Source organism: Heptranchias perlo, chromosome 3 (genome assembly GCF_035084215.1).
Source record: "Heptranchias perlo isolate sHepPer1 chromosome 3, sHepPer1.hap1, whole genome shotgun sequence".
Taxonomy (NCBI): domain Eukaryota; kingdom Metazoa; phylum Chordata; class Chondrichthyes; order Hexanchiformes; family Hexanchidae; genus Heptranchias; species Heptranchias perlo.
In genome coordinates this window covers 122,600,068-122,624,436 of record NC_090327.1, presented here as the reverse complement: position 1 = coordinate 122,624,436, position 24,369 = coordinate 122,600,068, and the positions used below count along the sequence as shown (strand labels likewise).

The following is a 24,369-nucleotide window of genomic DNA, read 5'->3' as shown; positions in this document are numbered from 1 at the left end:
GCAGACACCACAGAAAGCTGAATGATATATTTTTGTGAAACAAAATATTGGCCCAGGAAACCCAGGAGAACTCTCCTGCTCTTCTTCAAATAGTGCCATGGGATCTTTTACATCCACCTGAGAGGGCAGACGGGGCCTCGGTTTACTCCGAAAGACAGCACCTCCGACAGTGCAACACTCCTTCAGTATTGCACTAGGAGTGTCAGCCTAGATTAGGTGCTCAAATTTCTGGAGTGGGACTTAAACCCACAAACTTCGTGACTCAGAGGCGAGAGAGGGCTACCCACTTAGCCACAACTGATAATGATGAACATGTAGATTCAGAAAAGGTATTTAAAAAGGACACAAAATGGGATTATAACATAAGAACATAAGAACTGTTCTTGGAGTGGGAACTTCAATGTCCATCACCAAGAGTGGTTTGGTAGCACCACTACTGACTGAGCTGGCCGAGTCCTGAAGGACATAGCTACCAGACTGGGCCTGTGGCAGGTAGTAAGCGAACCAACACGAGGGAAAAACCTACTTGACCTCGTCCTCACTAATCTACCTGTCGCAAATGCATCTGTCCATGACATTATTGGTAGAAGTGACCACTGCACAGTCCTTGTGGAGACGAAGTCCCATCTTCACACATCCAACGTGTTGTGTGGCACTATCACCATGCTAAATGGGATAGATTCAGGACAGATCTAGCAGCTCAAAACTGGGCATCCATGAGGCATTGTGGGCCATCAGCAGCAGCAGAACTGTATTCCAGCACAATCTGTAACCTCATGGCCCGGCATATTCCTCACTCCACCATTATCAATAAGCCAGGGGATCAACCCTGGTTCAATGAGGAGTGTAGAAGAGCATGCCAGGAGCAGCACCGGGCGTACCTAAAAATCAGGTGCCAACCTGGTGAAGCTACAACTCAGGACCACATGCATGCTAAACAGCGGAAGCAACATGCTATAGACAGCTAACCGATTCCACAACCAACGGATCAGATAAAAGCTCTGCAGTTCTGCCACATCCAGTCGTGAATGGTGGTGGACAATTAAAAAACCAACGGGAGGAGGAGGCTCTGTAAATATCCCCATCCTCCATGATGGCGGAGTCCAGCACCTGAGTGCAAAAGACAAGGTTGAAGTGTTTGCAACCATCTTCAGCCAGAAGTGCCGAGTGGATGATCCATCTCAGCCTCCTCCCGAGTTCTGGAGCCAGTCTTCAGCCAATTTGATTCACTCCAGGTGATATCAAGAAACAGCTGAGTGCACTGGATACAACAAAGGCTATGAGCCCTGACAACATCCTGGCTGTAGTGCTGAAGACTTGTGCTCCAGAACTAGCCGCGCCTCGAGCCAAGCTGTTCCAGTTCAGCTACAACACTGGCATCTACCCGACAATGTGGAAAATTACCCAAGTAAGTCCTGTCCATAAAAAGCAGGACAAATCCAATCCGGCCAATTACCGCCCCATCTCAATCATCAGCAAAGTAATGGAAGGTGTCGTTGACAATGCTATCAAGCAGCACTTACTCACCAATAAACTGCTCAGCGATGCTCAGTTTGGGTTCTGCCAGGACCTCTCGGCTCCAGACCTCATTACAGCCTTGGTCTAAACATGGACAAAGAGCTGAATTCCAGAGGTGAAGTGAGAGTGACTGCCCTTGACATCAAGACAGCATTTGACCAAGTGTGGCACTAAGGAGCCCTAGTAAACTTGAAGTCAATGGGAATCAGGGGGAAAACTCTCCAGTGGCTGGAGTCATACCTAGCACAAAGGAAGATGGTAGTGGTTGTTGGAGGCCAATCATCTCAGCTCCAGGACACTGGTGCAGAAGTTCCTCAGGGCAGTGTCCTAGGCCCAACCATCTTCAGCTGCTTCATTAATGGCCTTCCCTCCATCATAAGGTCAGAAATGGGGATGTTTGCTGATGATTGCACAGTGTTCGGTTCCATTCGCAATCCCTCAGATAATGAAGCAGTCCGAGCCCTCATGCAGCATGACCTGGACAACATCCAGGCTTGGGCTGATAAGTGGCAAGTAACATTCGCGCCAGAAAAGTGCCAGGCAATGACCATCTCCAACAAGAGAGAGCCTAACCACCTCCACTTGACATTCAACGGCATTACCATCGCCGAAACCCCCACAATCAACATCCTGGGGTTCATCACTGACCAGAAACTTAACTGGACCAGCCACATAAATACTGTGGCTATAACAGCAGGTCAGAGACTGGGTATTCTGTGGTGGGTGACTCACCTCCTGATTCCCCAAAGCTTTTCCATCATCTACAAGGCACAAGTCAGGAGTGTGATGGAATACTCTCCACTTGCCTGGATGATTGGAACTCCAACAACACTCAAGAAGCTCGACACCTTCCAGCACAAAGCAGCCCGCTTGATTGGCATCCCATCCACCACCCTAAACATTCACTCCCTTCACCACCGGCGCACCGTGGCTGTAGTGTGTACCATCCACAGGATGCACTGCAGCAATTCGCCAAGACTTCTTCGACAGCACCTCCCAAACCCGCGACCTCTACCACCTAGAAGGACAAGGGCAGCAGGCACATGGGAACAACACTACCTATATGTTCCCCTCCAAGTCACACACCATCCCGACTTGGAAATATATCGCCATTCCTTTATCGTCGCTGGGTCAAAATCCTGGAACTCCCTTCCTAACAGCACTGTGAGAGAACCTTCACCACACGGACTGCAGCGGTTCAAGATGGCGGTTCACCACCGCCTTCTCAAGGGCAATTAGGGATGGGCAATAAATGCCGGCCTCGCCAGATACGCCCACATCCCATGAACGAATAAAAAAAAAGCAGGAGTAGGCCACATGGCCCCTCAAGCCTGCTCCGCCATTCAATCAGATCATGGCTGATCTTCGACCTCAACCTAAAAATGTATACAGTTGAATGGGGAGGGCTGAATCATTCCCTTTAATTCTGTAAACACAAGTGAGATAGTGTGGGGTGAGATCATAAACAGAGTCTCACTGCAACTCCCTCTGCTGGAGGCTGTGTATTAGAAGATTTATTTTATTCCATAATCATGAAACATAATCAGTCTGATAAAAATGCTGTTAATGTGGGCCAAAAATTGTTGTTGACTATCCTCTGTGATGTGGACTGGAGCCATAGTGTTCTTTTGCTGCCAAACGCTCTGTATGTGGGTCAGCAGCAGTGCAGGTACATAGTGACTGATGTTATTTTCCATGATGTCTCTTCTGCTAAACTTGGCCTCAGCCAAGGCAAACAGTTTCCTGGCATTGGGACCACACAAATACAGTTCCGTCCCCAGTACAATCGACAAAATTTTTAAGCAGCGAACAAATTGATCTTGCTAGAAAGTGATGTTATTAGAAAATGAATTGGAAATGCATCAATATTAATGGGATCCTAAAAGTTAATGTAATCTTAAGGGAACAGATGATTTAACTTTTTGTTCCCCTATTTGTTATTTTCCAGCATTCACTGTTTGGAAGGTTTCCAAACATGTAATGTTTCCATTGGAAGCCAAAGAGCAGAAAATTCCACCAGTTACTTGTAATAATTCTCTAGCTGCTTTACCACGAATTATGTTCTTATGCGATTCGCTACAACCCTTCATCTCCCACATCATAAAACTCCCCTTTCCCATTCTCCCACTCCTCTAAATCATGCCAACCTTCTGTAACTCCATCAAAACTATTTTCTGTGAACATCCAATGCTTAGCATTGTGAGCTGGAGTAACAGAAACATAGAATTCTATAGGATTTACAGCACAGAATTAGGCCATTCAGCCCAACTGGTCAATGCCAGTGTCTAAGCTCCACACAAGCCTCCTTCCACCATAGTTTATTCCTTTCTCCCTCATGTACTTACGTAGCTTCCCTTTAAATGGGTCTATGCTATTCGCCTCAACCACTCCATATTGTAGCAAGTTCCACATTCTAACCATTCTAATAAGGGTTAAGAATATTTCTCGGTTTCTCCTGAATTCCTTATTGGATTTATCAGTGGTTATCTTATATTTATGGCTCCTAGTTTTGGACTCCCCCACAAGTGGAAACATCTTCTCTACGAATTATGAAGGCTGTTACACATTGTTTTTACTGACATTTTAAAAATTCTTTACAACCTTTAAAGTCTAACACGGAGTGTATCTTAATGTCTCTTTCAGTCTGCGAGAAATTTAATGCACAGCACAAATAATTCAGAAATGAAAGCAAGGCAAGTTTAGCAGATGCAGACATTTGGCAGTGTTTTGGTATATTTTAAATGGCTTTATACATTTCTCTGTATCTCATTATGGGCTAGACATCATCATTATGAACATGGTAGCCAGAGCTAAGTGTACTAAGTTGAACATTTATAACTAAAGTATATAGCAAGCTGTAAATGGCCAAAAGTACCCGAGTAAATATTATCAAAAAGATTAACATTTTTCCAGAGACTTTTTGCTACAAAAAAATATAAATTAGGATGTACTTCTGAAATATATCATTACTGGAAAAAAATTGACTTTGACATGAGCATACAGTAAACACTCTTCTCTTAAATGCAATGCTTTGTTAACCTGGCACATGTGAAAGAAATTACCCAAACAAAAAAATGCTCCAGTATTGCAACAGGTGACATTGTCCTGTATCAGTGTCAACTATGGCTCAGTGGGTAGCTCTCTTGCCTCTGAGTCAAAAGTTTGTGGGTGTGAGTCCCACTCTAGAGGCTGGAGCACATAATCTAGGCTGACTAATGCAAGTACTGAAGGAGTGCTGCACTGTCGGAGGTGCCGTCTTTCAGATGAGATGTTAAACCTATGGAGCCTGCACTCTCAGCTGGACGTAAAAGATCCCTCAGCCACTATTTTGAAGAAGAGCGTGAGAGTTCTCCCCCGGTGGCCTGGCCAATATTTATCCCTCAGTCAACATCAATAAGACAGATAATTTGGTCATTATCACATCGCTGTTTGTGGGATCTTGTTGTGTACAGTGACTGCGCTTAAAAAAAAAGTACTTCATTGGCTGTAAAGTGCTTTGGGACATCCTGAGGTTGTGAAATGCACGATATAAATGCAAGTCTTCCTTCCTTTTTCTTTTTGTCACATCAGCAACACAATACTATTGATACCATTCAGGTGTCTGCATGTTTTCCACCCTTCGACTGTCAGGAGCAGTGAGGAGTGACTACCTTTGTCCAAGTCTTGTTAGGCCTATGGTTTAAAATAGTTATACATGGCACTGGGACTTATTGTTATGCATTATGCCTGAAAAAAATCAGTTATTATTTTTAATTTTAAAATATATGTATAAATAATTAATAATGATTTATGAAAATTATTTTCACAAGTGAGGTGAGTTAGAATACTGTTCAATCAACACTGGGAGCTGGATGCGAATCCAGTTCAGACTGAAAGAATGAAAATCAGATGTCTGTTGTTGTCCTACATGAAATGTGTTTGGGGAGTTCCCAGTGGGCAAAGGCCCAGAGCAAATATTCCCCTTAATTTGGCATTAAATGATATTACATTGGCAATCTGGCTCAGAGAGGCCACCATGATGCTTGTGCAGTATGGTATGATCTGGGGTTTGGTTAAGGCACATTGGTGGAGAAGAGTAGAGGGAACATTATTCTTCATCAAAAACATACTAAGCCTGAGTGCTTAATACTGACATTTGAAAAAGAGTGGGGGAGTTCTCCCCGGTGTCCTGGCCAATATTCATCCCTCAACCAACACCTAAAACAGATTATCTGGTCATTGTCACATTGCTGTTTGTGGGACTTTGTTGTGTGCAAATTGGCTGCCGTGTTTCCTACATTACAACAGTGACTACACTTCAAAAAGCAAAGTTGGCTGTAAAGCGCTTGGGGACATCCTGAGGTCGTGAAGGGCACTATATAAATGCAAGTTCACTCTTTCTTTCTCTTTTTATCACCAGACTGACTCTTTATTACCCGTCTGAAAGTCTAGTTAAAAAAAACGATTTTAGTGAAAAAGAACTGTGTTTGAGAAAAAGTACGGCAGAAATTCAATATTCAAGGGGATGAAATGACAAAATCTTCCTCCAAACTGCAAGAACAGTTGTTTGCCGGTTCTCCCTCTTATCCTGTACAGATTTCTCAGAACATTTTGCAAAGCAACATAACACATCAACAACAGGTCAGAGTTTTAATGTTCAAATGGAAACTGTAGCTTGGGGACATTAATCTAGACTTAGCAACAGTAGGCAGCTGGGAATCTGTTTCTAATGGATCTGCCGTTCGCTTAAAGTAGGTGAAGGTGGAACCTGATGTCTATTTCTGCCTGTAAACAGAGCCAGAACAAGACCCCACAAGGTGGCATCAAAATGTTATACAGCTTAGCTTACCCTTAGTGCAAAAAAAGCATGTGAGAAGTCACATGTGCTATGACCTGAAAGTGCACACTGCCCTATTAATAGTCATGGAATGTAGACAATGTTCTGTGCCTGAGCACTCAGCTAAATACAAGTATCAAAGCAAGGTTGCCTGCTTATTAACAAATCTGAAAATTGTTTATCTAGAAAAATTCACTGCCCCCACTGAACAGAGGTTCTTCACTTTCTCCTGTTGTTGTGTGTGCATTGCTGACAGAAGACATCGAGTCAGAAAAGAAGGTGCAAGGAGAAAGCTCTAGCACAATACAGAAGACTGTGCTCTGAACCCCACTAGCAAGGGGAAGAAACATCATTCAGTTCCATTCAGGTAGTTGAACAATCTGTGTTGACAAGGTTTTGCCCCATTGAAGCACTGGCTCAAATCTTTCCTCTAACTTGTCGTCTTTATGTGTTTGTCGCTTGCTTGTATACAAGTAAAAAATATTGATTTACTGATAAGACACTTGAATAGAATTCTTTGGTGTAGTTGGTAAAATGTCTTTGTATGGATTTCATGAATAATTGCTGCTTATATGTGTGATGTTTGCATGTAACATCCATTACTTTAAGCCACAGAAATCATCGGTGTCTTGATAGAATGTATATCCTACAAAATTCTGGCCCCAAATTTCCTTGGGGATTTTTGGTGCACTGCGGGGTGAAATCGGGAGGAGGGGGTGGGGGCAGAAATTGGGGCAGGACACATTTACGCAGTGTTACCACCCAGTATTGGAAGTGCCAACATTCCTGGGGTGGGTAGGCTGTTCTCCCTTTCCCCTTTTGCTGTTGATATTAGAGAAAGAAGCGGGACAAAGGGGCCATCTGGTAGAATTGCTGCCTTTGGTACTCTCGGTTTATGTACTGAGAGCCAAGTGGCAGAAGTGGACTCAAATTTCCTAAGGCCGGCCCCTTTACAACAGCCGATAGCAAAGCTATCTGTCGCCTTGAGGAAAGCGGCCTTCTTGTCATCTGAAAGCTTCTTTGGATTGACCTACTGGCACTTGAGCCCAGGAGCTAGCCAATGCTTCTAATTTCTCCACCTTCCCCCGCCCCCACCTAGTAGGCAAGCCAACTGCGCCAATACTGACCCAAGGATTTCCGACAGAGTCAGGGGCGGAAGCCCTGTCCTACCATGATTATAGTGGCGGAGGGGGACCTCACATTTTCAGGATCTTCTTGAAGCTAAGCTCAGGGCTTCTGCATTACCAGTGTGGAGCCACGTTGAAAGGTAGCTCAGGTCAGATATCTGGTTACAAAACTGTGGTGCCAATCCTCCAATTCATGCTCCCTTTGAGCTTAATACAGTCAAGTGTAAACTGGCAATGGATGGCTAAGCCAGTTGTGCACAAGTTACACTCGAGTTAGGACCCCTTGGACTTGAGGAATGGTGGAATGGCTGGGTTGGGAGACAATTAAGGTTTTGTTGGAGATGAGGGCATCCAAGGCGGAGCTTAGGGAGTGTTTGAGCAAATCAACACCTACAGAGGTATTGTGGCGAATGGAGGGCCAAAGGGTAGGTATTTGGAAGTTTGGGAGTGCGATTGTAAGCGAGTTTTATTCCAGGGACAGATACAGAAACAAGTGGGGTTGAAGGATGGTAGGAGGATTTGGGTGGTGAGGAAGGGGTTGGAGATAGCCTCGTCAGTGTTTGAGACCATGGGAATAGAGGCCACAGAGGATGGCAAAGTTGAGGAGATGGCTGCAAATATGCGTAGAAGACTTTATATGGATGGAGAGATTTAAAGAGGACAGAGAGCAGTAAGTTTGGAGAAGGGCAAGGGGAGTTGAGGTGGAGTTTGAAACCACCTGGATGAGGCGTCATACCTCAAAGTGTAGCATCTGAAAGACGTCAATTCTCAAAAGCGTCAAGAGCCTGTAGGGCAAGGAATGTAATTGGCTTAAATGTCCATCCTCTGTTGCTAACCATACAGATTGCTTCGCAATTGGATATTAGAGCCAATCAAAAATCAGTGCCATTCATTGGGCAAGTAGAAAATCTTCCACTCAGTAACAAGGAAATTCTTCAATCTACCCAATCAAATATTTCAATATTTTTTACACTAAGCAATCTAGAACCAGCAAAGACGACAAAACGAACCAATTGGGACATTCAATTTCTTCCTCCTGTACTTGGCTGCCGTTTTCCTTCTTCTCTGAGGTCAGTGTATGCAGCTATAAATAACTGTGGGGGGGAGGGGGGGATTTCCTCGCTGTTTCCGGCGCACTTACCGTGCAAGATCAGTGTAGGAATTCTTTTTCAGCGAGGAAATTCAAGTGGAAACTGTTTTCACCTAATTTTTTGCCTTTAATTACTTCTTCCCCTAAGTTTTCTCGGACTTCTGAAGACCCTCCTGCGATCCACTCGCCAAGTCGCCACTGGCCTTGTTTGCACATGTTTGCACTGAGTTTCCTGGGTCTGGACTGCTGCTGCACTCTGTTACACTCGAGGGGGTAATTTCGACTTTTGGGCGATGGTGTAAAACGCGTGGTACCAGCTCAGCCCCCTCCCAATTTTGGTTTGCGCTGAAATCCATGTCACGTGACGACCAGGTAGAGAAGAACCAGTGAATTATAGCTCGACTCATTGAAAAATTGCGTAAATGTGAGAGAGTGGGAGAGCGCAAGAAATGTACCATGGGAGTTGTCGTTTTCACTCTGGAACTGCAACTCTGAGAATGTAGCTCAGAAATCCTTGTCTGACCATACAGATATCTCTCACAACCAGTAGGATGTGATTTTAGGGTGATTTAATGGACCATTGTTACTTGCAACTGTCTTGCTGCATTTCCCATAAGCGGGTGCGACATCCACTACGATGCAGAAACTACTGCTCTGCATTTTTCTGCCACCCGCAGAACCTCTTACCCCTTTAGGACTCAAAGAATCCTAGATCACTGGTGCCCACTGCACTTTACTTCTCTTCAAGCTATTATGGAAGGCAATATTACCTCATGTCAGTCGTGAAATATTTGTAAATTTGCTGATCTATTATTACTGTCTTGAGGTGATATGATAGGTGAATCACTTTCATGTCTCGGCTATAGCAGGACATGGTAAACTTCATAAACCCCACTCCAGGTCCAAGACTGTCTCTATTATGTAAGAAATATTGGATACACAGTTCATACAATCCCACGATTCAGGTAACTAACAAGCCACTGTTGAGGTTACAATCCACTGTTAACCATGAACAACCCATATCCATTGGATTTTGTGGGGAAAATGAGACTGCCTTGTTACCTTGCAATAATGAACTCATATAAAAACAGAAAATGCTGGAAACACTCAGCAGGTCGGGCAGCATCTGTGGAGAGAGAAACAGAGTTAAAGTTTCAGGCCGTTGACCTTTCATCATAACTGGAAGAAGTTAGAGATTTAACAGTTTTTAAGCAAGTGCAGAGCCAGGGAAAAGGGGGGCAGGGAGGAAAGAACAAAAGGGGAAAGATCTGTGATAGGGTAATAAAAACAGAAAAAACTGGAAATACTCAGCAAGTCAGGCAGCATCTGTGGAGAAAGAAACAGAGTTAACATTTCAGGTCGATGGCCCTTTGTCAGAACTGGGACGGGGTGTAGGGCAGGAATGATTAAATGGCAAAAGGGATGATGGTGCAAGGGAAAAGGAGGGTGGTAATGGGACAAGTAAAGAAACAAAAGTTGGGTCCAGAGGAGATGTAAATGGTTACAGCAGTATGGGATCAATTGCAGAATTTTAATATTATTTACATCTTTAATCTTCCTATTCTTCCTGAACTATACGCAAACGGACATGTAAAACTAAGTTATAGGATTTCTACTTAAAGAAAATGGGATCATCGTGAAAGTTCAATGTTTATAAAACCTTCTGTTTTGCAGCATGGATGAAGATCGTCACAATACTGTTCCCCGCGATTGCTTTCATTTGAAAGAGAGGGACCTGTCTTATCAATTATTAGAACAGCTTAATATTTTACGGCATGAAGAGACATTGACTGATGTTATTCTTTGCGCTGGGGACAAAGAAGTCCCTTGTCACCGCAATGTACTGGCATCAAGCAGCCCTTATTTCAGGGCCATGTTTTGTGACAACTTCAAAGAAAGCTTCCTAACTCGGGTACATTTGTTGGGCATCCATGTGGATATTCTGACTCAGATTGTGGACTACGTCTATACAGGAGAGATTACCATAAACACAGCAAATGTTTTCTCTTTGATGGAGGCTGCGGGTATTTACCAGTATCCCAAAGTTCTTGAGGCTTGCTCATTGTACTTGCAAAATCAATTGACTGCTGAAAACTGCTTAGGCATGGTAAGACTGGCCCAAATATTCAGCTGTGAAACTCTACAGAAGCAAGCTAAGGCTATCGCTTTGAAACATTTCCTAGAGGTAGCATCATCTGAGGACTTGAAAGAGCTCTCCTGCACTGAACTCGCAGACTATCTTGGAGATGATGACCTCTGTGCAGAAGAAGAGCAAGTTTTTGAGACATTGACGACTTGGATCAACCACGCCCCAAAGACCAGACAGAAACATGTGCATGAGCTCCTCAAGAAAGTACGACTCCAATACGTCCATCCTACGTACCTCTTCCACTTTATAGCCAACAATCCCTTCATTCAGTCATCGCCTGTTTGCAAAAGCATCTTGGAATCAGCCAGTAGGTTGTTATTTTCTTTGAGCCCCGCAAACACCCCTGACATTAAGCCAATGTGGTACGTTCCACGCAGATATGCTTCGCAGGAGTTCCTCATCATTATTGGAGGTAGGAAGGATAACCAACAAACAACAAGGGAGGCATTACTATATGATGAAAGGAGTCAGCAGTGGCTGGCTCTTTCCAAGCTTCCTGTGCATCTCTACAAGGCTTCTTCAGTGTGTTTACACAGTAATATATACATCCTTGGAGGACTGATGATTGATAATAAGAAGACCATCATAAGTGCACACGTTTATAGCTTCTCTTTGAAAATGAATTGTTGGCGGTCTGAAGAAGATATGTTGGTACCATGCTACTCTCATCAGACCATAGCACACATGAACTATATTTTCTCCCTGGGAGGAGTTGGGCCAAATCATGAGATACTAAATACACTACACCGATATGACAGCATTTTCAGCATCTGGGAAACTATGGCACCCATGCCTGTTGCTGTACTACACCCAGCTATTGCCGCCAAAAACCAAAGACTCTATGTTTGCGGTGGAGAAGACATGGTACAGAATGCCGTTCGCCTTATACAGGTACAGTCATCGGGACGACTCTGAATTAATCTCCTGTGTTCAAAGATGGCGGGGGTGGGAGCGGGTAGGTAAATGGAACAATGTCAGTATTTGCCCACCATAACACAAGCTGTGTTTCCAGAGCTGATAAAAATCAACCAGAAACAGCATCGAGAACTTTTCTGAAAAATGTCACTTCTTCAGCCAGCCGCAGAATCACACAACTTACAACATGGGACACCATTTGGCCCATCGAACCTGTGTGCAGCTGTTAGTTCTTCAATTGGAGCTAGCTACTCTAATCTCACTTCCATGCTCTATCTTTGTATTTTTTTTTGATACAATTACCTTTTAAATTATCCTGGAAATACTCAGCAGGTCAGGCAGCACCGGTGGAAAGAAAAAGTTTGAACATTTCGGGTCGATGACCTTTCAGAATGGTCATCGACCTGAAACATTAACTCTGTTTCTCTCTCTACAGATGCTGCCTGACTTGCTGAGTGTTTCCACCATTTTCTGTTTTTATATCAGATTCCCAGCATCTGCAGTATTTTGCTTTTGTTTTACCTTTCAAATTATGTTATGTTAGCTCCTTCTAGTAAACCATTCCATGTTCTAATGATCCTCCAGGTGAAAAATATTCTTCTCACTACCCTAATCATTCTTCGAATGATAATCCTCAATGTGTGTCCCCTTTTAACTGATGTGCCAACCAGCAGAAACAATCTTTCACTATTTACCCCATCAAAACCTCGCGCACTTTTGAAAACCTCGATTGTATCCTCCTTTAATCTGTTCTATTGGAAAAAAAACTCTCATTTCTGGTATCATTCTAGTAATCAGAACAATACTCCAACCATGGCCTAATCAATGTTAGGTACGAATTCAACATCACATCCTTGAATATTGAATCACATGCAACATACTAATTAAGGAAAGTGTCTTGGATGAATTCCAAGAACTCATCCTTGTTTTGACAGCAACCCAGTCTTATCCCAGGATAGGATAGTTAGAGCCTTCCCATTATTAATATTGCAAACGGCTTTAAGATACCATCATATCTGAACCTCAATATCTTTCCCACTATTTGATGGCTCATAATGTATTCCCAGTAATGGTAACAGAGTCCTTCTTATTTCTTATCTCAAAACAGACAAATTCCATCTGTGCACCACCATAAAAAACTTTCCTTTCCATGGTTGTAACGGTGTCCTAAATTAATAAGGCTACTCCTGCCCTCTTTTTTTTCCCTTCTTTATCTCCCTTAAAAGTTTTATAGCAAGGAATATTTAGTTCTCAATCTTGTCTCAGCTGAAGCCAAGTTTCCGTCAAGGCAACAACAAGTCTCTCCATCCTAATTAGTGTCTCTTGTTCCCCAACTTTTGCTTCTAATGCTTTGCATATTTGCATATAAACACTGCAACCCATTGATACTTCTCTGCACAGGCTTCCTTTTTATTTTTTCTTATTCTTTCCTTCACTATCCTTCCCCCAACCCTATATGCCTTAAGAAAGAAAGAAAGACTTGTATTTACATAGCACCTTTCACAAACTCAAGACGTTCCAAAGCGCTTAACAGCCAATTAATTACTTTTTGAAGTGTAGTCACTGTTGTGTTGTCGGAAATGTAAAATATGTAATAATGTAAGCTATGCCTCTCCATACCCCCTTCCCCGAGCTTACTATTTTATACTGTATTGCCCTTTCACTATACTTAAACTTAATCCCCCATCTGCTCCAACATTTGGTTCTCCCCATCCCAATTATTAACATTCTTCCTCGCTGCTTTATTTACTCTCACTGCAAGGACATTGGTACCAGTTCAGTTTAGGTGAACCTGTCCCATTTGAAGAGCTTCCCCTGCCTCAGGAACAGTCCCAATGTCCTACTCTGATAAGTAAATCTGCCAATATCACATGGAATGAATGGGTTTAAGTCACAAATGGGAGACGCTTAGGGAGAAACTTGATTTGCCAAGTTTTTTTTTACAGCATTTATTCCACATCTCATGCTTGCTTAAAACTCGATTCTAAATTATAGTTTTGTGTTATTGGAAGTCATTGCATGCAGAAAATGCGGACAATTTGTCACCTCACCACCCAATAACACCAGCTAATCAGACTGCACAGAGTATAAATATCAAGAAGGTTCATTCAGGGTCAGGTCTTATGAAGCTGAAATTGCTCAATTAATCACAGTTTTGTGTTATAATCAAATATGTATTTGGGATTAGTGTGTGACTACCAGCAAGGATTGGAAAAATGAGCCTGATTTGAGACAGGGCCTGATCTGACCTGGATTAAATATTGGTTTCCAGAAGTAAGGGCTTGTGTCTGAAACAGGTGCAGTATTAAGCCCCCATGCTCTTAACATTTATTGATTATGAAGGTTAGTATCTGCACGACATACATGCTACTTAATCAAGACACAAATTACTGACAATTTACATTGAACTTAAAATTAGCAGATAGTCTCATCAAAACCAGTACATGTGATGACCAGTATTAGTGCACTCATAAATAATGTATTCATCAATCACTACGGTAAAATATTCATCTGCTACGGCTCTTTGTGATGCTGCTGATAAATCTACAGCAAAGATTTTGTTTCGAGATGGTGACTAGCAGACGATTTTGTAAAATATTCAGCAAATAATTTATTTGACTTAGAATTAAGGAGGACAAATTTCAGGAAAGCGGAGTACTGACTCACAACAAGTGAACTGCACCCCCTCCTGCCCCCTCCTGCCCCTCTGCCTTCACTTCACGTGTGATTAGGTGCACCTGAAAACGTTGCAGCCGTTTAAGTGACATGTAAACAGGGGGGGGTCACATGATGTGACTCCCGTCTGTGAGCAGCTTTCCTGTATTTCCACTGGGCGTGATCCAGCAGCAAGGCCCAGCTGTAAAAACAATACATTTACCTTTTCTGGACACAAAATGTGGTAGCTTAAATCCTTAGGGAATTTTCTTCAGGCAGCATTTTTACAGTGTGGTTCATAGAATCATAGAATCATACAGCACAGGATGAGGCCTTTCGGCCCGTCGTGTCCGAGCCAGCTCTTTGAAAGAGCTGTCCAATTAACCCCACTCCCCTGCTCTTTCCCCACAGCCCTACAAATTTCTCCTTTTCAAGTATTTAGCCAATTGCCTTTTGAAAGTTACTATTGAATCTGCTTCCACCACCCTTTCAGGCCGTGCATTCCAGATCATAACAACTCGCTGGGTTAAAAAAAAAAATTCTCCTCATCTCCCCTCTGGTTCATTTGCCAATCATGTTAAATTTGTGTCCTCTTGCCGATGGAAACAGTTACTCCTTATTTACTCTATTAAAACCCATCATAATTTTGAACACCTCTATTAAATCTCCCCTTAACCTTCTCTGCTCTGAGGAGAACAATCCCATCTTCTCAAGTCTCTCCACGTAACTGAAATAGATGATCGCAATGATACATTTTGTACAATATTAAAATATAAACTTCACACTGTCTCCACATCGTATGAAGTCCCTCATCCCCGGTACCATTCTAATTAATCTCCTCTGCACCCTCTCCAAAGCCTTGACATCCTTCCTAAAGTCTGGTGCCCAGAATTAGACACAATACTCCATCTGAGACCTAACCAGTGATTTATAAAGGTTTAGTATAACATCCTTGCTTTTGTACTCTGTTTGCTTCTATTTATAAAGCCCAGGATCCTGTATGCTTTTAAACAGCCTTCTGGGGAAAGTGTATTGCAAGTGTGCAGAGAACAACTGACAAGGCGTTTTGCTGATTTTGTCACTGAAGATTTTTTGGGGTTAATTTTAACTTCTGACAGGATCCTAACCCCCTCAGTTGGCAGCACGAGGTCACGGCGATTTTATCCGCCAGGCCTCATTACAGTGCCCCCGCTCCACTTTCCCCCTAAACATTGTGGAATTAATATTAGCCACAGTAAGGAATCAAGGACATTTTACAATGCTCACTACTCTCAGCACAAGAGTAGATACGAGCATGGAGTAGATTTTGGTCTTCACCTGTTGGAGCGGATGGCTCATTTATTATAGAATCCACAAGCTGTGGAAGTTTTGCTACAGTTGTATAAAGCTCTGGTTAGACCCCATCTGGAGTTACTGCATTCAGTTCTGGGCACTGCACCTCAGGAGGGATATACTGGCCTTGGAGAGGGTGCAGTGCAGATTTACCAGAATGATACCGGGGCTAAGAGGGTTATATTATGATGACAGGTTGAATAGACTAGGCTTGTATTCCCTTGAGTATAGAAGATTAAGGGACGATCTAATCAAAGTGTTTAAAATGATAAAAGGATTCAATAGGGTCGATACAGAGAAACAATTTCATCTGGTGGAGTAGTCCAGAACAAGGGGTCATAATTTTAAAATTAGAGCTAGGCCGTTCAGGAAGCACTTCTCCACACAAAGGGGAGTGGAAATCTGGAACTTTCTCCCCCCAGAAAGCTGTTGAGGCTGGGGGTCAATTGAAAATTTCAAAACTGAGATTGATAGATTTTTGTTAGACAAGGGTATTAAGGGATATGGAACCAAGGCGGGTAGATGGAGTTAAGATACAGATCAGCCATGATCTATTTGAATGGCGGATCAGGCTCGAAGGGCTGAATGGCCTACTCCTGTTCCTATATTCTTACATTCCACCTGATTTCAACGTGATGAAAACAAAAAATCTACCCCTACCGATCATGTTCCCCACTTTATATTCAAAACAAAGATAATGAAAAAAAGGAAATATACCCCAGAAGTGCATTTCCTGTGGTATTTAGCAGACACCAGTTGATCTGGCCCTAGTTGAAGCTCAGGTTACCAACTCTGGTTTAACATATCACTGGACGTTTCATCACATGGCCTCCAGCCTCCAACTGCCCCACCCCAGTCCTTTGTATTTTTCCATTGCTAATATTTTTATAACTAATAAATAAAAGTGTTCAAATAAAACAATTTTGTTTTATGTTCCTATGTTTTTTTCTCCCTGGGGTTTGATTGCAGCAGTGCCCTGGAGATTAATCTTCAATTCCTGGAGACTCCAGGCCAATCCTGGAGGGTTGGCAATCCTATGTGAAGCTGGCAGTGGTGGAATTATTTGCAGTGGTTGTATCTTGCCTTGCCTTGCCTTGCTGTTTTTTCAGTTGATGCCCATGCTACTGAAAATAGCTTATCGCTTGAGTGGGTCTCAGGCACAATACTGGAAGTATGATTTGCTTCCGGTTTTGTCTGTTTTCAGGTTAAGTGGTGAGTAAATCAAAATAAAGCAGATTTTCTCACATCACTATTTAATTCTTTTTCAAAAGAAGGATCATATCCTAAAATTCTCATCCTTATGTTCATAGCCTTGGCCCATCCTATCTCTGGAACCTCCTCCAGCCCTGCAACTCTCAGAGAACTCTGCATTCCTTCAATCCTGGTCCCTTGTGCATCCCTGATTTTCTTCGCTTCACCATTGGTGGTTGTGCCTTCAGCTGTCTAGGCCCTAAGCTCTGGAATTACCTCCCTAAAACCTCGCTCTCCTCCTTAAAGACTCTGCTCAAAACTTACCTCTTTGACCAAGTTTTTGGTCATCTGTCCTAACAATCCTTATAAGGCTCGGCGTCTAATTTGTCTGATAATGCTCCTGTGAAACATCTTGGGACATTTTACTACGTTAAGTTACTTCATTGCCAAGCCTAAAGTCCATTACTACTCTTGACGTTGACATCTAAAATTTCAGACAGTAACATGGCTGAATATTACGAGAGAAATTAAAATCCAATAATGGACTTGCCACCAGCAATGGTGACTATCTTATATTTATGGCCCCAAGTTTTGGACTCCCCCACAAGTGGAAACATCTTCTCTATGTCTACCCTATTGAACCCCTTTATAATTTTGAAGACGTCTATCAGGTCCCCTCTCAGTCTTCTCTTTTCGAGAGAAAAGAGACCCAGCCTGTTCAGTCTTTCCGGATAGTTTAGCAGCAATTATTTTCCGAAGCAGTAAAGTAAAAACGCCAGCGAGGTGTGGAGAATGTTAGTGATTTTTTAAAGTTTATTTTTAAGGGCTTTAATTCTATATTATTATTTAGGTTTACAACATATCTCGGAATATGTGGTTCAGAATGGAGACAAGGATGGTTAAAAATATCTGTGCACCTGCGGCTGTGATTGGTGACAGGATTGTTATTATTGGAGGTAAGATGGAATAGATGTGATGCATATTGCATGGATGATTGGCTTAAAAAAAACACAATGGCCCAGAATTTGCTTGAGTGAGGCATCTAGCAGCATGCCCCGTGAGTTGGATTTTTTCCCGTACCCTTCAGTTCGAAAAATGTTTGCGCCGCAACTTGCTGGAAGTGCGATCTGATAACGGTGCGATGAGGGCAACGGGGCAACTGGGACCTTAGTGAACGACGGGACCAACAGTCTATATCCTTAGCCGATGAGATTTAAGGATTGAGAGAGAAACAGAGGAACGACGGAGAAGGAGAGTGAATTAGAGTCAAATCAGGTACCGAAAGAGAAATAAAGAGAAGGAAAGAAAGATTGGATTAGGAGAGAGGGAAAAAAAGACAGAAAGGAAAAGTAAGAAAAAAATTTTTAAAATGTAAATGTCAAATTTTAAAAATCTCTAGGAACAATTTGCTACCTGCAGGAATGAGACTCCACAGTTTCAACTGTTTCCTTTCTGGGCTGGAGAGGTTGAGTGACATTGCAAGAACATAAATCTCATCATTGAAAGGGTCCTTAGATTGTTAAGAACCAGCCCAAACTTTCTGCAGTGAGTTTAATTGGTAATTAATGCGCAAATCCATTAATTTCTTGAAACTCACGGGGAGGTTGAGAGCGAGATGCCGTTTTCGGGAGGCGAACGGCGGAGCGGCGCAAATCGTCCAGCAATTTGTGGCGATTCGCAACTCACGGGGTATCTCTTCCTCGTCACAAGTTGCTGAACGATTTACACACTAATAACAGAGAGCGCCATTAAACTCGCCGTTATTTTCCCAGCAAATTCTGGACCATTGCACAGTTTGTTAGAATACAGTGTAATATATTATTACATTTAATTTTGCAGCACAGAGTGTAGCTTCATTCCTCCTGATAGTAAAACCAAAGCAATCCTTCAAGATGCTATAATGGAGCCTTGAAACTTTTTTTTTAAGCAAAAACCAAAAGATATCAAATTTTCTTCTGAATTAGGGTGAAACTGAGGGAACGTGTGACTTTGAAACGTGCAATTTTTTGAAATTGTGATTGTAAGTGGGTCGTTAATTACGGAGGGAAAAACAGCACACTGCCATTTTTTGGTTAAAAAGGAATTTTATCCATGAGGGCAGGAAAAGGAATCTATTCCTAAATTACTATTAGCCGTTTTTAAAATTCTGACAATTATATATAAAAAGTATAATATTCAGAGGAGTAAAAGCTAATATGTACCCTTCAGTTTTAATGTCCATTTTATGTTCCTCTCCCCTCCCCAGTTTTCAGTGAACCTGATGAAGCTTTGAGGTGAATCAGCCACATTCCTTGTGTTATCTGATCAATGCATCGTATCATTTAATGAAACTGTTCATAGAGGGAGATAACTTTAGCAACAAAATTTTAGGTGTAAATTCAGGAACTTGAGCTAAACCAGGTTCTAATAAGGGGCCCATTAGCTCTGAGAATTCACAAAGGGGTCTGTAAACATTGGTACCTTATTTTCTAGATGAGAGCAGTGCAGTGATGAGGAGTTAGACTTTCCAGTAAGGTAAAGAATGAAGAAAGACTTGCATTTATATTACACCTTTCACAACCTCAGGATGTCCCAAAGCACTTTACAGCTAATGAAGTGAAGTCACTGTTGTACTGTAGGAAATGCAGCAGCCAATTTGCACACAGGTGGACGTAAAAGATCCCATGGCACTATTTTGAAGAGGAGCAGGGAAGTTCTCCCCGGTGTCCTGTCCAATATTTACCCCTCAACCAACATCACTAAAACAGATTATCTGGTCATTATCACATTGCTGTTTGTGGGACCTTGCTGTGCGCAAATTAGCTGCCGCATTTCCTACATTACAACAGTGACAACATTTCAAGAAAGTACTTCATTGGTCGTAAATTGCTTTGGGACATCCTGAGGTTGTGAAAGGTGCTATATAAATGCAAGTTCTTTCTTAATATCTTAATCAAAAACATTACAGCTCAAAGCATTATTGTTTTTTTTAATTTGATTTTTATTCCCTCAGGGTACACAAGAAGAATGATTGCCTTTGACACAAAGACAAACAAATTTGTAAAATGTGCTGATATGAAAGAGAGAAGGATGCATCATGGGGCTACCATTATAAACAACAAAGTCTATGTTACTGGGGGCCGATATGTCACTTCTGACAACAGAATTGAAAACAGTGATGCATTTGATTGCTACGACCCTGAGACAGACAGCTGGGCATCTAAAGGAAGACTTCCGCACAAACTGTTTGACCATGGGTGTCTAACACTGCAGAGTATTTCCTACAAGTTCCGCACACTGTAAGTGTTATAACAGAGTGAGGTAGTAACAGTTTCGGGCAGGAGAAGACCTCCGGTCCATCTAGTCCGTCTATGCATAGTATTTCCTTGATACATGCCTTAATAACCCTGAATCCCATTTGTTGACCAGGACTGCCTAGTTCCTCCTGAAAACCATTTTCATTTCCAGTTCCACCACCCGTCCAGATCCGTTTGAATTTGTGTGCATTGAGATTCATCATTTGCCGCTGCTTCCAATTTGGTGTCATCAGCAAATTTGGACATTTTGCATGCTTTGGAAAAATGGATCTTTCCCATAGGGGTGAGCTGCCTGTGGGGGGGGGGGGGGTGGGGGATGCGGGGGATGGGGGGGTGGGTGACTCACCTCGAATATGTAGACGAGGCCCGTGGACCAATTCCTGACAACCCTCTAGCCTCCCGGTTTGGGTGCACCCAATCGCCGCAGGATCAAGCCCATGACCGAAATCTGGTCCAGTCAAAAATCTACCCCATGGTCTTCTTGTTTCCGAAGACCATAAGCAGGAATAGAAAATCAAGCTCATAACTCAATGCAGTATTTGATGGCAATACACTCCCCATTGCTTATAGCGGGTGCATTCGCCCACTATACGCGATGGCCAGTATAACGGGATAATGTTAATACAATTAAAAATCGCACCATTCAAAAGTAATTTTGTTGTGTATGAAGCACTTTGACCTTTTGGGCTGCTATGTCAATGCAGTTGTTCTTTTAAGTCATTAATTAAATGGATTTCCAATCTGCCTTAACTCTTTGTCCACTTTTAAGACTTTGTAAATGTCACTATTCCTGTCATAACAAAGTTTCTATTTAGATGGTTGTTTGAAAAGAATAGGCATGAAATACATTTTTGTATCAGGTGTAAATAAAATGACAACTGCTGGATCACTGCTATAATATCCCCACAATAACAATATTTCTGATTTCCCATTCACCAGCTTGTGAAAGACTGCTGGAGTAATATGAATTTGATTTTTTTTAAATGGTCAAGATATAATCCATGAGAAATAATCTGGAGGCAGTGTTTGGGGGTTCTAAATCATTTGAAACTGTAGAAGGAATGGAAGCCTAAGGGAAGTGAAGTCTTCCTCAATAAAAGGTTCTTTTATTACATTCAGTGTGACTTAACGAGGTGCGAACTAGTGAATCAACGCAGCTGTTTCTGCCCGGAATAAACAGAGCACTTAAGATGCTGTAACCGGCAACTTTGAAATTGGTCATAAATATAAATGGATAATGGTTATCGGGTTTCAGCCGATATAAGCGACTGCCAGGTTTAAACGTGGACGCTTTAAGTGGTAGGGGCTGTATTTTCAAGAAGACATTAATAAACTTGCAGAAAGGGCGCGTAATTGGCAAATCAATTTCAATATAGGCAAGTGTGAGGTGTCATCGCCTACATTTTGGTAGGAAGAATAAGGAGGCCACATGCTGCTTGGATAATAGGTCTAAATGGGGTAGAGGAGCAAAGGGATCTGGGGGTACAGATACACAAATCACTAAAAGTAGCGACGCAGTTTAATAAGGCCATGAAAAATGCAAACCAAGCACTGGGGTTCATTTCCACAGGGATAGAATTGAAAAGCAGATAAGTTGTTAACCTTGTGTCAAGCCTTGGTTTGACCACACTTGTGCACAGTTCTGGTCTCCATATTATAAAAAGGATATAGAGGCATTGGAGAAGGTGCAAAAAAGATTCACAAGGATGATACAGAACTGAGAGGATATTTAGTTATCAGGAAAGGCTGAACAGGTTAGGAACTTTTTATCTAGAAAAGGGAAGGTTGAGGGGTGACCTGATAAGAGGTCTTTACGATTATGAAAGGGTTTGATAGGGTAGACATAGAGAAAATGTTTCCACTTGCGGGAGAGTCCAAAACTAGGAGTCATAAATATAAACTAGTCACCACTAAATCCAATAGGAAATTCAGGAGAAACTTCTTTACCCGGAGAGTGGTAAGAATGTGGAACTTGTTACCATGGGAGTAGTTGAGGAGAATAGCATAGATGCATTTAAGGGGAAATTAGATAAACACATGAGGGAGAAAAGAATAGAAGGATATGCTGATAGGGTGAGATGAAGTAGGATGGGGGAGGCTGTTGTGGTGGATAAACACCAGCACAGACCAGTTGGGCCGAATGGCCTGTTTCTGTGCTGTAGATTCTATGTAATTCTATGTATTTTCAAAGTCATAAATGATTTATTTTGACGTTTATGTCTTCGCAGTTGATTAATTCAACGATTGAAGAACCGATGCCTCTTCTGCTGAGGAAGTATCTTTGCCTTCTGATGAGGAGAAGAAAGAGAACCCTAAAAGTTCCAAGTAATGGGAAGCTGCAAGTCAAAAAGCTCATCACAGCCAACTATCAGAGCAACCAATAGCCCACAAGACGCAGTAGGAGAAGAATATCTTGACGGCCAGAATCTCCACAGGGCCTCCTCTGAAAAGGCATAGGACATCAGCTATCTGACCTGTGAGAGAAAGCAAGACGTTTCATCCTGGTCTCTGCAAAGCACTTCCCACAGTAAGGAGGGAAAATCAGTGGTAGAATTACTCCTGGGCCACTGTCAAATGCTTCCCTGTGAAGGATCGAGAGGAGGTCTCTTGGTCAGAAGGAAAGGAAAGAACTTGCATTTTCAATAGTGCCTTTCACGATCTCAGGACGCCGCAAAGTGCTTTACAGCCAATGAAGTACTTTTTTGAAGTGTTGTAATGTAGGAAATGTGGCAGCCAATTTGCACACAGGAAGCTCCCACAAACAGCAATGGGATAATGATCACATAATTTGTTTTAGTGATGTTGATTGAGGGATAAATATTGGCCACGACACTGGGGAGAACTCCCCAGCTCTTCTTCAAAATATTGCCATGGGATCTTTTACATCCACCTGAGAGGGCAGATGGGGCCTTGGTTTAATGTCTCATCCGAAAGACGGCACCTCTGACAGTCAGCACTCCGTCAGTACTGGATTTTGAGCTTAAGTCTTTGGAGTGGGACTTGAACCCATACCCTTTTAACTCAGGGTTAAGAATGCTACCAACTGAGCCGTGGTTGATGGCAGAGTACCTCGGAACCAGAGAGAAAAAGAGAGGTGTTGATACCATCACTAAAACAAAATCAACATAATCAAAAGTCTTGCTTATTCAAATGAGATGAGATATACTGTCTAATTGGCTCTTTTTTTTTGTCAAGTAGAACTATTCATTTTAAATTGACAATGCAGGATAGCAGTAATTACAGGAAGTGGTATATTACTATCAGTGGTAATGTATCACATTTGGCAGTAAATGTGCAGTACTGTGTAGCTCCAACAACACTCAAGAAGCTCAACACCATCAGGACAAAGCAGTCCGCTTGATTGGCACCCCATCCACCACCATAAACATCCACTCCCTCCACCACTGGCGCACCATGGCTGCAGTGTGTACCATCCACAGGATACACCGCAGCAACTCACCAAGGCCTCTACAACAGCATCTCCCAAACCCGCGACCTCCACCACCTAGAAGGACAAGGGCAGCAGGTGCATGGGAACCATCACCTCCAAGTTCCTCTCCAAATTACACACCATCCCGACTTGGACATGTATTGGCCGTTCCTTCATAGTCGCTGGGTCAAAATCCTGGAACTCCCTACCTAACAGTACAGTGGGATAACCTTCACTGCAGCGGTTCAAGAAGAAGGCCCACCACCACCTTCTCAAAGGGCAATTAGGGATGAGTTATAAATGATGGCCTTGCCAGCGACACCCACATCCCAAGAATGAATTTTTAAAAAATCTTACCTGACTACACCATTATTTGGCAATTTGATATTTATACTTCAATCTGTAGCAACATTCTTATCAGGGATATTTATTTTTCATTTTTATTGAAAATATGTATCTAATTTTCACTCTAATTGCTGTCTGCATTCTTTGTGCTGTGTTTTACATAGTTTCAGCTGTTTTTTTTAATCTTGTATGCAAACCAGAGTTTTGACACTGTAAGAATGTAGAAAATAAATGCCTCTGTATCCAAATCTTTCTTACTTTAAGGAGCCTTGTGATGATAAAGTTTATTTGTTGAGTTTATATTTCTATTTGTTCTGCTACCATTAAATACTACTTGGGAGTGAGGCTGAGCTAATCTGACAATCCAAGGTCACTCAAATTGGGGCAGTTTTAGGTTAATTTGATAGTGCCATTTACAGTTCAAATTGGCATGTTCCTTTAAAAAAAATGGCAGCACATGTACAGAAGCACAATCTGCTTAGAAACATAGGAACATAAGGAACAG

At 42.3% G+C, this 24,369-nt stretch overlaps 1 protein-coding gene across 3 annotated transcripts; it reads left to right on the top strand.

Annotated features, from left to right (window-relative positions):
- Window positions 1-5,740: 5,740 nt before the first annotated feature.
- Window positions 5,741-24,127, top strand: LOC137320200 (kelch-like protein 38). Of its 3 annotated transcripts, none has more exons than XM_067981924.1 (6): window positions 5,741-6,138; window positions 6,591-6,701; window positions 10,226-11,591; window positions 17,644-17,749; window positions 19,786-20,071; window positions 22,318-24,127. In XM_067981924.1, exons 3-6 carry the CDS (start codon window positions 10,227-10,229, stop codon window positions 22,319-22,321), a joined length of 1,761 nt encoding a protein of 586 aa, XP_067838025.1. In that variant the 5' UTR covers window positions 5,741-6,138; window positions 6,591-6,701; window position 10,226; the 3' UTR covers window positions 22,322-24,127. The 3 variants fall into 3 exon arrangements, with proteins under 3 accessions (XP_067838025.1, XP_067838026.1, XP_067838024.1); XM_067981925.1 differs by lacking the exon at window positions 5,741-6,138 and adding an exon at window positions 8,700-8,923 and having other exon boundaries at window positions 6,265-6,701; XM_067981923.1 differs by lacking the exon at window positions 5,741-6,138 and having other exon boundaries at window positions 6,271-6,701.
- The last annotated feature ends 242 nt before the right edge of the window (window positions 24,128-24,369 follow it).

Bases quoted from the DNA above. Each gene is read 5' to 3' on its own strand.
- LOC137320200 (XM_067981924.1), top strand. From the start codon at position 10,227: ATGGATGAAGATCGTCACAATACTGTTCCCCGCGATTGCTTTCATTTG. The intron at 11,592-17,643 runs GTACAGTCATCG...ATTATTATTTAG, and splicing joins ATGCCGTTCGCCTTATACAG to GTTTACAACATATCTCGGAA. The intron at 17,750-19,785 runs GTAAGATGGAAT...TTATTCCCTCAG, and splicing joins CAGGATTGTTATTATTGGAG to GGTACACAAGAAGAATGATT.